The sequence below is a fragment of the Cetorhinus maximus genome, chromosome 2, assembly GCF_964194155.1.
Source record: "Cetorhinus maximus chromosome 2, sCetMax3.hap1.1, whole genome shotgun sequence".
NCBI classification, from domain to species: Eukaryota; Metazoa; Chordata; class Chondrichthyes; order Lamniformes; family Cetorhinidae; genus Cetorhinus; species Cetorhinus maximus.
Genome location: NC_135880.1, coordinates 156601081 through 156616257, shown reverse-complemented (window position 1 = coordinate 156616257; position 15177 = coordinate 156601081). Strand labels below are relative to the sequence as shown.

Genomic DNA, 15177 nt, shown 5'->3' with positions numbered 1-15177 from the left:
CTCCATAGCCACCCCCTTCCCCCTTCCCCCCCACACCACCCCTCTGCAACAATAGCATTGGACAGAATATAAATCAGGAAATTAGGCTGCATGTAACAAAGATAATACAATATTTGTGTGGGGATCTTTAAACTTCATATAGACTGGACAAATCAAATTGGCAAAAGTGGCTTGGAAGGGAAGTTAATGAAATGAATTTGAGACAGATTTCTAGAACTATATGTCAAGGAACCAACCAGGGAGGAAGTCAAGACAGGAGAAATTATAGTGGAGGATAAGGAAATGGCAGAGACATTAAAGAAATATTGTGCGTCTGTTTTCACAGTAAAAACACAAGGACATACTGGAAATTGTGGGAAACAAAGAATCTATTGTGAATGAATCACAGAATTTTAACGGCACAGGAGGCCATTCGGCCCATCGTGTCTGCACTGGCTCGCCAAATGAACATTATGACCTAGTGCCATTGTCCTGCCTTTTCCCCGTACCCCTGTACATTGTTTCTATTCAAATAATCATCTAATGCCCTCTTGAGTGCCTCGATTAAACCTGCCTCCACAACATTTCCAGGCCGTGCATTCCAGACCCGAACCACTCAGGTGAGGAATTTATAGCAATTAATATTAGTAAAGTACTAAATCTCCTGGAACTGATGGTGCATATCCTAAGATTTAAAACAGGTGGCTGTAGAGACAGTGGATGCATTGATTTTGATTCTTTATAATTCCCTACATTGTAGAACGTTCCCTGTGGGTTGGAAAGTAGCTAATTGAACTACGCTGTTCAAGAAAGGGAGAAAGGAAATTGGGAACTAGAGACCAGTTAACCTGACATCAATAGTAGGAAAAACGTTTGAATCTACTTTTAAGGATATGGTAACAGGGCACTTGGAAAATCACAAGATGATCAGGCAGAATCAACACGGTTTTATGAAAGGGAAATCGTGTTTGACAAATCCATTAGATTTTTTCTGAGGATGTAGCTAGTACTGTAAATGAGACGTAAACCAGTGGATGCAGTATATTGGAATTTTCAGAAGACGTTCAAGAAGCTGCCAATCAAGAATTGTTACACAAGATTAGGGCTCATGGGATTGGTTAATGGAACAAAATCATAAAGTAGGAATAAGCAGCTCATGCAGTTTGTAACTAGTGGAGTACCACAAGGATTATGTTTAGGGCCTCAGCTATTTATAATCTATATCAATTAATTAGGCAAGGGGACTGAGTTCAATATATCCAAGTTTGCTGATGATACAAAGGTAGGTGAGAGGGATATTGTATAAAATGGACCTATATTCTCTGGAGTTTAGAAGAATGAAAGGTGATCTCATTGAAATGTCTAAGATTCTTAATAGTTTTGACAGGATAGATGCTGACAGGTTATTTTCCGGGAACTGGGGGTCACAGTCTCAGGATAAAGGCTTGGCCGTTTAGGACTGAGTTAAGAAATATTTTCATTTCAAACGGCTGTAAATCTTTGGAATTCTCCACCCAGAGGGTTGTGCATATTAAGTTGGTGATAGCATATTCAAAACTGAGATCAATAGATTTCTTTGGGCACTAATGGAATCAAGGAATTTGGGAATAAGGCGGTAAAGGGGAGGTGATGTATTTTCAGATACTTTCCAAAGGAAGAACTTCAATAAATTTTACATCCATACAATCAGGTTGTCTGGCTATTTAAATAATGCTGGTACAAGGCCCATCTTGCTTCCTCATGCTTCTTTTTTTTTAAAAAGGCTGGGCGATGCAGGCGTTGAGAACCTATGCTATACAATTTTTGTATCCTGGTGTCACAGCAGCCAGTTGTGCTGTGTGTTGTCAGGGCAGCACCAATGGGCGCCACATGGGCATGCAGGTAGCAACCCATGGCACTGCCTGCCCCCTGAGAATGGAGGTAAGTCTCTGTAGTCACGCTATGCGATTGAATTTCATGCTCTTAATGTTTAATTTCCCCCAAACCAACACTCTCCTGTACATCATTGGGAGGAGGATTTATATTCCCACTGATGTTTCAATACCTCTGACAGAGAAAGTTAATTGGTAAAAGTTCTGTACCATTATCTTGAGAAAGACATTCTCCCAAATCTAATGGGCAGATTAGGAAGTAATTTTCCTGATAGCTCTAATATTCAGCTATCCAACACAAAATGTCTGGTACAATATTTTTATAGTGTCTCTGTCAGAACTGTAAAAAGAAGAGATAGCTGAAGAGTGCGCTGTTAATTATTCCTGTTGACCTCTTTGGAACACAGGCATAAAACCTTTTTTTAATTTCAAAAAGAACTATGGCTTTTCTTTAAACAGCAGATCTGTAAAAGGCTCAGCTGATCACCTCACAACAGGTTTCCAAATTTTAAAAAAACACGGGAAAATAACCACAGTCATACAATGCAAGCAAAGAAAACTATTCCATTGAAAAATCACCTTTATCTCATGATCTCTACAAAAGGAAAAATCAAAAGTGCAATATTCTGAAAAATTTGAAATGTGATGAGTTAATTTGTTTTCTTAGCAAAAAATGTCAGAATAGTTTTAAACAGTTGACCGAGGTAAATAACTAATAGGCCCAAGTCTTTCGATCAGAATCAGTTACCCAATTTCCGACTCTGATCAGCCAAAAAATGCACATTTACCTTCCTCTGATTTTTCTGTGCGATCTTCTGATGGAAGATCTTTCACAACCGACCCTGTGCACCAATCCTTGTCGTGAGCAGTGCGGAGAATCGGCACAGAAGTCATGCCTCCCTTTTACGGGTCTAGCAGCTATATTCCGATAAGTCAAAAGTTTAAATGTCCCTAGGCTGCTTTGAAAACAGCTATGGAGAGAAGGAGGGTCAATGTGAGTGATTGCGGTGGGGGAGGGGCGGTCAGTAGTATAGTTACCCAGGTGTTAGACGAGGTTTATTCCTGTCCAAAGTTTCCTGGGTACTTTCCAGTTGAGTAAGTCAGAACTATCCAAAGTCTCCAACTCTTAACTCCAATTTGGAGACTCTTTTGGAGGGTCCCTGGGAACAGGGCAATTGCTCATTGGAAGTTTAGGCTTTTCAGGCAATTAACATGGAGTGTTGGAACTTCCAAGAGGTCCCGGCAATCTGGGGACCGGAAGATCTGGGCCATAACATTTTAATCACAAAAACCAGTTAACACAAAGTTATCCGTGCAGTAAACAATGCAGGCCAAATTTAAACTTACCTCTAATAGCTCATCACCACCATACAGTTTTCCATTACGTCCTACAGGTCCCTCAGGGAGGATGGAACGAATATAATGATGCCCAATGGTGGCTTCCAAACTTATGCCCAGGCCACTGCTTTCACTGAACTTTGTTACTTGAGTCACCTGAAAATAAAAGTATAACACAACCTATTATTCTTGGTTATTATCTGTAAGAAATCCCAAGCCAAAAATGAATAGTTGGGCCTAGCTAATGCCATAAAAATTGTAGTTTTAGAACACTGGCACAACGTCTGTGCTACGCGTCCCGAAATGCTGATGATCAGAAATCTAGTCATTTCTTCACTTCTCTATTGTCTAATTAAAATACTTTTCTTTCACCCAAGCATTATATTTCTATAAATTTTGAATTCTTTTGAAAATTCCCTGTTCTTTTAAAGAATGCCTTTGGTTATTAACTTAAAAGAGGATTTCAAAAATGCAGTTAGTATAAGCCACATATGATCTCCAACAACATATATTTACATAGTAACCTTAATGTAGTGAGACATCTCAAGGCACTTCACAGGAACATCATCAAACAAAATTTGATACTGAGCCACATAGAGAGATAAGACAGATAACCAAAAGTGTGATGAGATATGCTTTAAGGAGCGTTTTAAAGAAGGAGAAGTTGAGGGGTGGAGAAATCAAGGAGGGATTTTCAGACCTAGGACCCAGGCACCTTAAGGCATGACTGCCAATGGTTGAGTGAATAAAATATAAGGTATACAAGAGGCCAGGATTGGAGAAGCACAAAGATCACAAAGGGTTTTAAGTCTGGAGGAGGTTAAAGAAATAGAAAGGGGCAAGGCCATGGAAGGATCTGAAAAGGTTGAGATTCTTAAAATCGAGGTATTGCCAGATAGGCAGTCAATGTAGGCCAACAAGCACAGGGGTAATTTGCAAAAGGGACATGGCATGAATTAGAATATGAACAACAGAATTTTGGATCGGTTTAAGTTTACGAAGGGTGAAAGACAGGAAGCCAGCCAGGAGAACATTGGGATAGTTAAAAGTAGAGATAATAAAAACACTGATGAGAGCATCAGCAGCTGATGAGCTAAGGCAGAAGTGGAGAACAAGCAATACAACAGAGGTGAATGTAGATGGTCTTGGTGATGAAGCAGGTATGTGGTCAGAAGCTCATCTTAAAATCAAATAGGACAATATGGTTGTGAACAGTCTGGTTCAGCATTAAGACAGTAACCAGGGAGAGGATGGAGTTCTGCCGAAGGGCCATGAAGGCTCGAAACGTTAACTGATTTCTTCTCCGCCGATGCTGCCAGACCTGCTGAGTTTTTCCAGGTAATTCTGTTTTTGTTTTGGATTTCCAGCATCCGCAGTAGCTTTTAGCTTTTTGTTTTTATATAAGAGGATGGAGTTGGTGACTGAAGAATGGAGTATGTAGTGGGCATCAAAGGCAATGGGGGTGAAGTTGGTCTATTCCAGCAACTTCGAACGGGCTCACATCAAATTGGCAACCGATTTTTCATTGCGCCCAGTCTTCTTTCCACACAATCTCACAGAATGAAAGTTCAAACTCTTTTTGGAAGCTTGTTTCCTAGTCTCATTTGGTTTGAAATTAAAAATTCTGGTAATATTTTTTCAAATCAATGGAAAATAAAAACTGGCATGGTGAAAAGTCAGCTGCCAATTCACTACGAGTCTGTGTCATGCTGCTGGTGTAGACCAATTTCATCCCCAATGGTTTGAAGTAGAAGTAGGTGGATCAAGGTTATAATGTTCATGAAAAGGCTTTGTCTGAAAAGGGTTTGTGATAATTTGACAGTAGGTTATTATATATAAGCTTATTGTATGCTGGAATTACTAACTAATAAGTAACAGATGCATTTTTTAATTTACATACCACAATTTCATATTTAGCTCCAAGAATCCCTTGCCATTTAACACAAGGACTTTCCTCTTCTGATGAGCTGAGCTGAAATCCTGAAATGATGGAGGGTTAACAAAACAAATCATGCTTATTTCACTTGAGCTTTGTATTGCCTCAATTATGTTTTTAAAAACCTTCACAGGAACATAGGAGCCGAGGTAGTGCATTTGGCCTGCTAATCCACCATTCAAACAGATCATGGCTGATCATCCTCATTGCCTCAACGCCATTTTGCCCCAATATCCTTTAAAGTCATTACCGTCCAGAAATCTATCGCTATCTGTCTTGAACATGCTCAATGATTGAGCTTCCACAGCCCTCTGGGGTAGGGAATTCCAGAGATTCACCACCCTCTTAGTGAGGAAGGTCTCCCTCATCTAAGTCGCAAATGGCCTGCCCTTAATCTTGACTGTGTCCCTTGGTTCTAGGTTCATCAGCCAGGAGAAACATCCTGTTCACATCTACCCTGCCATGCCCTGTCAGAATTTTGTAAGTTTCAATGAGATCACCTCTCATTCTTCGAAATTTTAAAGAATACAGGCCCAGTTTCCTCAATCTCTCCTCAAAAAACAATCCCACCAACTCAGGGGTTAGTCTGGTGAACCTCCATTGCACTCCCTCATTGGCAAGTACATCTTTTCTTAGATAAGGAGATCAAAACTGTACACAATACTCCAGGTGCAGTCTCACCAAAGCTCTACACAATCGCAACAAGACACATTTACTCCTATACTCAAATCCTCTTACGACGAAGACCAACATATAATTTGCCTTCCTAATTGCTTGCTGCACTTGCATGCTAGCCTTTAGTGAATAGGACACCCAGGTCCCTTTGGGCAACAACACTTCACAACCTCTCACCATTTAAAAAATACTCTGTCGTTCTGTTTTAGCTACCATACTGGATAACTTCACACCTATTCACATTATATTCCATCTGCTATATTCTTGCCTACTCATTTAATCTGTCCAAATCCCTTGAAACCTCCTTACATCCTCCTCACAACTTACATTCCCACCTAGCTTTGTGTTATCAGCAAATTTTGAAATATTACATTTGGTCCCCACGTCCAAATCATTTATATAGATTGTAAACAGCTGTCGCCCCAGCATTGATCTTTGTGGTACCCCATTAGTAACAGCCTGCCATCCTGAGAATGGCCCGTTTATTCCTACTCTCCGTTTTCTGTCTATTAACCAATTCTCAATCCAGACCAGTGCATTTCCCCCAATCCCACGTGCTCTAATTTTGTTTACTAACTTTATCAAAATCCCTCTGAAAATCCAAATACATCACATCCACTAGCTCTCTTTTATCAATGCTACAGGTAATGTACTCAAAAAACTCCAAAAGATTTGTCAAACATGATTTCCCTTTCATAAATCCAGGTTGACTCTGCCCTATCATATCATTATTTTCTAAGTATCCAGTCATCACATCCTTTATAATAGAATCTATTTCCCTACTACTGACATCAAACTAACAGGTCTGTAGTTCTCCATTTTTCCCTCCCCTGCTACTTAAATAGTGGGGTTAAATTTTGCTACTGTCCAGTCTGCAGGAACCTTTCCAGAATCAAATTTTGAAAGATAACCACAAATGCATCCAAAATTCCACCCAAGGTTGTATGTTGAAAAAAATTGTTCTTGTAAATATTTAGCATTTTAGTCATTGTATTAAAAAATTCTCCAAATCAATAAAATCTCTCTTGCAAACATTCTTCTCCCTCCTGCCTGCCACAATGTTCCGTACAAATAATATTCAAATCAGTTCTAAAGATAAAATCAGCAATTCTTGATTTAACCAAAGAGAAGCTGAACTTTCCCAATCTGAAATTGCTGAAACAACAATAAAAAAAAATTGACTAAACATCTCATAGGCTCACTTTCAAATGAAAGCAGTTCTTTCTCCATTTCCATTTCTTGAGGAGCAGAAGCAACCAGAAACCATGCAAAACATGATAAATCCACCAGAAGTCATTGGCATCTTTCAGATAGGCCAACCTTATTGTACAAACCTGCCTTCCCACCTATCCTGTGATCCTATGGTTTAATACTTTGAAGCCCGAGTACACCAATTCAGCATTCCTGTAGTCATCTCCTTTCAAAACAGCTCACCTTCAATACAGGATTCAGGAAGGCGGCTCGGGGAAGGTTAATTATGAAGATGTTGGGGGAAGGATCTCATATATCTGCAGCTGGGGGTTGAATGAAGAATCTACAAAATTGCCTTCTGATTAACTCTGGTATCTTTAGGACATACAATGTAAAACACAACAGAAAAGGACAAGCTTCCATTCATGAGGAATCCTATAGACAGGCCAATTTTGTTTTTTTTTTATTATTCGTTCATGAGATGCATCGCTGGCTAGGCTGGCATTTATTGCCCATCCCTAATTGCCCCTGTTTAGAGGGCAATTTTAAGAGTCAGTCACATTGCTGTGGGTCTAGAGTCAAATGCAAACCAGGCCAGGTAAGGATGGCACACTTCCTTCCCCAAAGGACATTAGTGAACCAGTCTTTATGACAATCAGCAATGGTTTCATGGTCATCATCAGACTTTTAATTCCCACAACTGAACATACGTGCAGCAGGGTGAAGGATCCAGCTCACCACACACACACCCTACCCATAAGTGCTTTTTAAAAGGATCATCAGGTTAGTTACAGGTTTGTTATTCCTAGATTTCCACAGACTCTTGATGAGGTTGCAGTTTTTCCTGGTTTCTAGATTTGTTTAAAGTCACAAATGTCTACAGGGAGTGCTGCAGTGCTGAAGGACTTTGTCCTGACTTCAAGGATTCTGCACAAACCATTGCTTTCAAACATGGGTATAGCAGTAGGCGTTCCACTTCGACTACAGTACAACAGAGAAAAACAGAAGTGATGCATAGCATTTCAAGCAGCTGGAACAGAGATGAGGAGGGGGAGAAAGGCTCTCAGTAGGGGGCCACATCTGCCCAGAGTGCTCAGGGAGCAATTTTATCTATTCTTTCATGGGATATGGGCGTCACTGGCAAAGTCGCCATTTGTTACCCATCCCTAACTGCCCTTGAACTTGGCTTTGCTAGGCCATTTCAGAGGGCATTAAGGGTCATCCATATTACTGTAGGTCTAGAGTCACATGTAGGCCAGGCCATGTAAGGGTGGCAGATTTCCTTCCCTAAAGCACATTAGTGAACTAGATGGATTTTTATAATTGATGATAGTTTCATGGCCACCATTACTGAGGTTAGCTTTCAATTCCAGACTTTATTAATTTAATTTAAATTCCACCAGCTGCCGTCATGGGATTAATTTTCCTACCTGAACCTCAGAAAGTAACAGTGCGTTAGGTATCTCTGCTCTATTATGTGTGCCCTCATTGAAATCTGCCACCTGCTGCAGTTTCACAATGAGGAAGCAGGCAGAGCAAGGTGAGATTATGGGCTACTCGGAGATGCAGGAGGTTATTGAATGTACACACATTGCTTTGTGGATGCTGCATGTCAACTCTGAACTTTACTATAACCAAAAGGGATTCTAAGGCCTTAACATACGACATATGCAAGTCAGTGCAGAATCATGCAGATCAATGTTTAGTATTGGAAATCAGCCATAGAAATTTACATCACCAAAGGAGGCCATTTGGCCCACTGAATCTGCACCAGTTGACAAGCAGCCATCGAGCCTAATCCTACTTTCCTGCTCTTTAGTCTGTAACCTTGTTGGTTACTGCACTTCAAGTGCATGTCCAAGTACTTTTTAAATGTCATGAAGGTTGCTGTCTCCACCCTCCTTTCATGCAGTGAGTTCCAGATCCCTACCATCTGGGTGAAAAAAATGTCCCCTTGAATTCCCTCTAAACCTCCTATCTCTTACCCTGTATTTATGCCCTCTGGTTATGGACACCTCAAAGGGAATAGGGCCTTCCTATCCGCTCTGTCTAGGCCCCTCATCCTTCTAAACACGTCAATTTGGTCTCCCTTCAGTTTCCTTTGCTCCAAAGACAATCCTGGCCTATCCAATCTTTCCTCATAACCAAAAAACTCCAGTCCAGGTAACATCCTCATAAATCTCTTCTGACCTTCTCCAGGGCAATTACACCTTTTCTATAGTGCAAAAACTGCACACGGTAGTAATACATTTTGTATCTTTGCATTTTACTTGGAAAACTGATTGAATGTGAAATTTACATTAATTCAGACCTTTTTAAAAAAATACTCCTGCTGTGGCCTAACATCCGAAGGGGCGGGCTGTTTAATACAATCTGCCATACTCAAAAAATCAATGCTTACAAGACTCAGGACATGATGTCCAATATTAGATGTAATTCCACGATTGGACAGCACTTGCTCTCCCTGGCAACACTTCAACCAATCAGAATCGAAATGCCAAGCAAACAGCACCTTTTTTTCATGTGGTATAAATTGCTTTCTTTTGAAATTTGGCATTTTTGCAACTGTCCTGATGAGTACAAGACAAAAAGCTTTGACAGCATGTCAATTTTTTCAGCAATATCAGTGGGTTGAGAGTCTTTGGAGCTCTCTTTCTGAAAAGGTGGCAGAAGCTGAGGCTTTGAATTTTTTTTTAAGGTGGAGGTGATAGATTCTTGATAAGCAAGGGGTTGATAGGTTATCGGCGGTAGACGCGATGCAGATTTCAGGTTACTATCAGATCAACCATGATTTTATTAAATAGCGCCCGCGCAAGCAACGCGAGGCACCAAAGTACCACCACCCCCTCCACCGGCACAGACTGCGAGTCCGCGAGCATTTTACTGGGCCTTGGTGTAGGTGGACTGCACATGTTGTACAATCTCCGCAACAACACTGGCCATGTAGCAATCACTGCTGGAAGAGCTCACGGCCCCTTGCAATCTCAGCAACCTGGCTAAGAGCTGTTTCCCCCATGTCGCAGCCCGACAGGGCAGGCATGCAGCGCACTCATCTGCGGCCATCCAAGGGGAGGCCAGCACTCTCTGGGAAGTGTTAAGGGGCACTCACACAGGCTCACCCAGGAAAGGTGCTAAGTTCACCCATGCTAACCACGTCTCTCTCTCTCTCTCTCTTTCATGCCACAGGAGGACCACATCAGGAGCATGAAGCCTCGTGACCTAGCTGTATGCCTGATGGCCTACAGACAGCGAAGACAACGAAGGGGAGAGCTACTGAGGCACCTGGCCGTACAAACTCAGGAGCAGCAACCTCAGGAAAAAGGGACTGCTGGGGCTCCCGCACATGCTGCCCAGGAGCGACAGCGAGCTGTGGCTGTACAACACCTAGCAACACCCAAGGTCTATAGACGCCGTCAGTCATTCCTGCAGATGACTGAGAACCAGTGTCGCCAATGGCTGTGCTTGTCTAGGGACCTGGTCGCTCACATCTGCCCTTACTGCAGGACTTGGTGCCAAGGGGACATGGGGGGCATCCACTGCCAGTGGCTGTGAAAGTGACCACGGCACTCAATTTCCAAGCCAATGGCTCCTTTCAGGGCTCCACAGGTGATCTCTATGGGATCTCACAAGCCTCCACCCACAAACGCATCCATGAGGCCATGGATGCCAACTTCTCGAGGGCACACAACTTTGTGCATTTCGCCCAGGACCGGGGCAGCCAGGATGCAAGGGCCATTGGATTCGTTCAGATCTCGGGATTTCCACAGGTGCAGGGTGCGATCGAATCACTCATGTGGCGCTCATGTCTCCATCACTGCACCCGGTGGACTACATCAGCCACAAGGGATTCCACTCACTGAATGAGCAGCTAGTATGCGACCACCAGAACACATCCTGCAGGTGTATACATGGTTTCCAGGACATATGCACGACACCTACATCCTCAGTCAGCCACAGGTCCCTGGAGTCTTCCAGGGTCTACAGGAGCTGCAGGGATGGCTTCTCGGGGACAGGGGCTACCCGCAGAGGCCGTGGCTGATGACCCCAATGCAGCGGCCTCAGGCTGCAGCAGAGTGGCAGTATGATGAGGCTCATGCTGCAGCTTGCAACTTGATGGAGCAGATTATTGGGATGCTGAAGATGAGGTTCCGGTGCCTGGACTGGTTTGGTAGAACCCTGCAATATAGTCCACAGAGGGTGTCACGCATTATCGTCGTCTGCTGCTCCCTTTACAACCTGGTGCTCCAACGGGTAGACGAGCTGGCTGAGGAGGAGATGGAAGAGCTGCACATCTCCTCCGATGAGGACGCCACTGATGGGGATGAAAGTGAGGAGGTCCTCAGAGGCAACGATGACGGGGATGAGGCCCTCGTACTGGCTAGACAAGGCAGGCGCGCTCGGGAAACCCTCATAGCAGCTACATTTGTGAAGGATAATGACAACATGCAGTGAGGTGTTCACACAGGTACTCACAGCGCATGTGTGAACGCTTGACTCCAGTCTGGCTAATGACAGCGCAAATACCCTCTGTGAGAATGCTCCTGTCATGGAGATGCAGTGGAGGCCCTAATAATCACTTGATTGCAGAAGGATGATGATGACATGCAGTGAGGACACTCCATGAATCTTCACGTAGCCTCTGAGAATGTCTGAGTCCTGTCTGGCCGAGAGCAGCTCGCTTGCACTCTGTGATCAGGGTCATATCATAGAGACACAGGCAAGAACCTTTAGAAGCATCTGATCCTTTGTCCACTTCAGCACCTGAGCCCTTCAGGAGCTGGAGCACAGCATCAGTGGTCACAGGTGCTAAAGAGATGAGGATCAGCCCCTCCTATAAAGGTGCTAAGATCACATCGAAAGAATGAGAGAACTCTGTGGCACCTGCCCACCAGAATCTGGCAGCAATGACAAGCACCTCCGAGGATGAGTGACAAGAACACTGCTCATCAAAAGAAGGAGCCATAGGCAGGGAGGCATTCTTGAGAGTTTATTGACAGTCAACAGTATGTACAAGTGATTAACACCCATGCACAGGTTGTGCAACTAATTCTCCTTAACTTTCCTAACCCTGCCGCTACGTCTTGGTGCTCCCCAGACATCCATAGTGGAGGTGGAGGAGCTTGCTGACTGTGATGCCCTGTCTGTGATGATTTTGGCAGGCGTCCTCTGGAGGGCCGAGACTTGGAGGGCCCCGGACTGCTTTAGGGCTCCTGCTGTGTGGCAGTGGCACCCTCCTCGGTCTGTGAAGCTGGAGCTGCTGCGGTGACACGAAGAGGGGATTCGGATGGGCTGGTCACTCCCAGAGTCACCCGGGTGGATAGGCCTGCAGTGTGCACCTGCTGATCCTCCTCCCTATGGGAGCCTGTGGGTGCCTGGCTGACTCATTGAGGGGAAGGGGTAGATGGAGTGAGACCAAGCTGCCCCACACCCTTACTGTGTACATACTGTTGTAGGCCAAGTATGGCGTCATCGATGGAGTTGAGCCCATGCAGCAGTGCAGGAGCAACGTCCTGGCCACTATGCTACCAGTATTGACCTCAGTCCATTGGCATGCCGGCCCTATCGCCTCAGCCTGAAGGCGGATGGACTACTCCTTGCAATCTGAGGAGTACAGTGGACATCCCTTCCTGGTGTTCTCGAGCTTGCCTTTGCAGCTCCAGCAACTGTGACATGACCGAGACTTCTGACTCGGACTCAGCAAATTTCTGGCCTTCAACAGTGCTCCGAATGCCAGGGACCTAGGAAATCCCTACTGCCGCCTGCTGTGGATCAGACAGTGTGATGTGCTCACCAGATTGTGATCCCGTGTCTATTCTAAAGCTAGGTCAACCGAGGTGTGTGTCTCTGCGCTGGTGGAGGGTGTGGGTGAACGCTGTGATGGAACTTCAAGGAGGGTCCCTTCAGAGGTTTCTTCAGGGCTTGATTGGAAGCCCTGGGTCAGGACTCTGTCGGCTGTTTGGCAGATGTGCCTGCAAAAGCAAGGAGAGATAATTAGTGCATGGCAGTGGCCTGCGAAAGAGGACACATCACTCACGGCATGGTTGTCTGATGGATGTTGTACTACTAGATCTTTACTTGGTAGAGCAGCACCGACCTCACCATCAGCACAGGACCGGTCCAGATTCTCGCCAGCCAGCTCGATGGCTCTGTTTTTAAAGTCCGCGAGGGCCTTGACTTCGGGCATTCCGCCACTGGTCTGCAACCTCTCTCGCTTATCATGTGCCAGCTTGTCCTGCATGGATATCAATGGAGAAAGTGTAAGCAGGACACCTGCCAGGCCAGATGATAAATGTGCCTGGCCTGGGCAAGTGGTGAGTGGTCCCATGGACAGGCTGAAGACAATGATGGTATGTGTGTGAGAGAGTGAATGTGATGTCCCTTGAACTGGCAGTGAGTGAGGGTCCTGTGGATGTGTGCTGGGTTTGTGAGTGTGAGGTGAGAGTGATGAAAAGAGTGACTTACCTGGTGGAATGGAGGAGATCATTCATTCTCTTACGGCACTAGGCAGCTGTCCTCTTCTGAAGGGCATTGGTGCTGACCACCCTGCCACCACCTCCCAAATCAGATTGGTCATGTTGCTGCCCATCCTGTGGCCAGAGAAGGAATACAGGACATCCAGCAGTCGCTCAAGGGACTCGTCACTAAACTGGGGTGGCTGCAGTCTTTTTTTTCCTTTGCTGGCCATGTCTCCCGGGCAACGGTGGTGAGTTGTTGGCGATGAGCAGTGTGTGCTGGTGGCTGCCTTTTAAACATGGGGGCCGGCGTGATGCAACAATGGGGTGATGGCAAGAGGGAGAATGAGATCCCGCCTGCCATGGAAACGGCGTGTTTCCTGGGAATGCATAAATAATGAGGCGGTTTTGGGATGATACGGCATGAAAACCCGCCATTGTGGCCAGCAGGTAAAACGTTGTTTCCCCCCACCCCACACTTTGGGCAGAATTTTCCCAGATTTGCACTAAGAGAAAACGGAAGAGCAGGGTAGGGAAGGTGGTCAAGCAAGCCGAGTCACAGAGTTGCATTCCTGAACGGTTTGAAAGCAGGTTTAGGACTGTTGCCACTGTTTCTTTCACTTCCAAGTAATTGAATGCCTAGAACCAACCATACTGTGCAGAAGTAAAGGTGATTCTGGAAGATCCACATTACCACAACTGACAGGAACTGAGAACCGAGAAAGTTCCAGTAAGAAGTGCACCATGCAGACGAAAACCGCATAGGCGGAACCCTGTTAATGTTGAAGCCGTTGCCTGCGGAGAATTGGTTAAGTTCTTGAAGGAAAGGGGTTAGAATTCTGTTTAGAAAAATTGTGTGACTGAAATAGGGATCCAAATAGGCAAAATGGACTGCCGGCTAACTCAGCGATAGTCTCTGTTTTATCTACCATTCCATGTGTAATTTATAATTCATACTGTCCATGAACTGCCGATTAATTTATGTTTAGTTTATGTCGACTCGGACTTCTGCTGAAGCAAAAAGCACAAAACAGTGAAATTTGGGGGTGTTGTTTGGCAAATTTGTTATTTACGGATCAAACAGGGGTTGTAACACCAAAGCGTGCCCATCATCTATAGAGCACAGGTCAGGCTGATAATGGATTACTCTCTACTTGACTGGATGAGTGCAACTCCAAAAACACTCAAGAAGCTCTACAGCATCCAGGATAAAGCAACCCGTTTGATCGGCATCCTATCCACCGCCTTAAATATTCACTCCTTCCACCACTGGAGCACAGTGACTGCATTAACAAGGTGCCCTGGTGAAAAAAGTTCTGGTGAAATGTTTTCCATTCGGCAGAAGATACGCAGAAAAATGATGAGGTCAGAGGAACCCAGGTTATCGGGCAGTGGACTTCTTCAGACTAAACACAGCGCTACGATAGGTGGTCACATAGCTAAGTAGTCCAGAATTTCCAAGTTAGCTTAGTGGTGCCAAGAAAGTTGTCAGGTCGAATTACAGGCGTTGGGGAGACATTAGAGGTTGTGGATGGAGTCATCAAGTGTTGGGAATTCATCCATGTTTGGGATGTAAGTAAATGTTTGTATGGGGGTTGGGCAGGGAGATAAGGTTCCTTGGGCCTTCAGCCAGGGAGATCATGGGCCTTGGGCTTGTAGTCAGGAGTAGGAAAGGGACATCAGGATTCATGGGTTTGCAGCTGGGGGTCAGTAAGGGAGATCGAAGTCCTTGGGT

At 44.6% G+C, this 15177-nt stretch overlaps 1 protein-coding gene across 16 annotated transcripts in view; it reads right to left on the bottom strand.

The window, feature by feature from the left end:
- The window catches only part of mpdz (multiple PDZ domain crumbs cell polarity complex component), a 420746-nt gene that overhangs the window by 266372 nt on the left and 139197 nt on the right, over window positions 1-15177 (bottom strand). For all 16 annotated transcript variants that reach the window (XM_078570536.1, XM_078570535.1, XM_078570542.1 and 13 more), the window contains 2 exons: window positions 5089-5168; window positions 3198-3344 (listed from right to left, as the gene is read on the bottom strand). In XM_078570536.1, the coding sequence (XP_078426662.1) occupies window positions 3198-3344; window positions 5089-5168 (227 nt within the window). The remainder of the gene's footprint in view (window positions 1-3197; window positions 3345-5088; window positions 5169-15177) is intronic.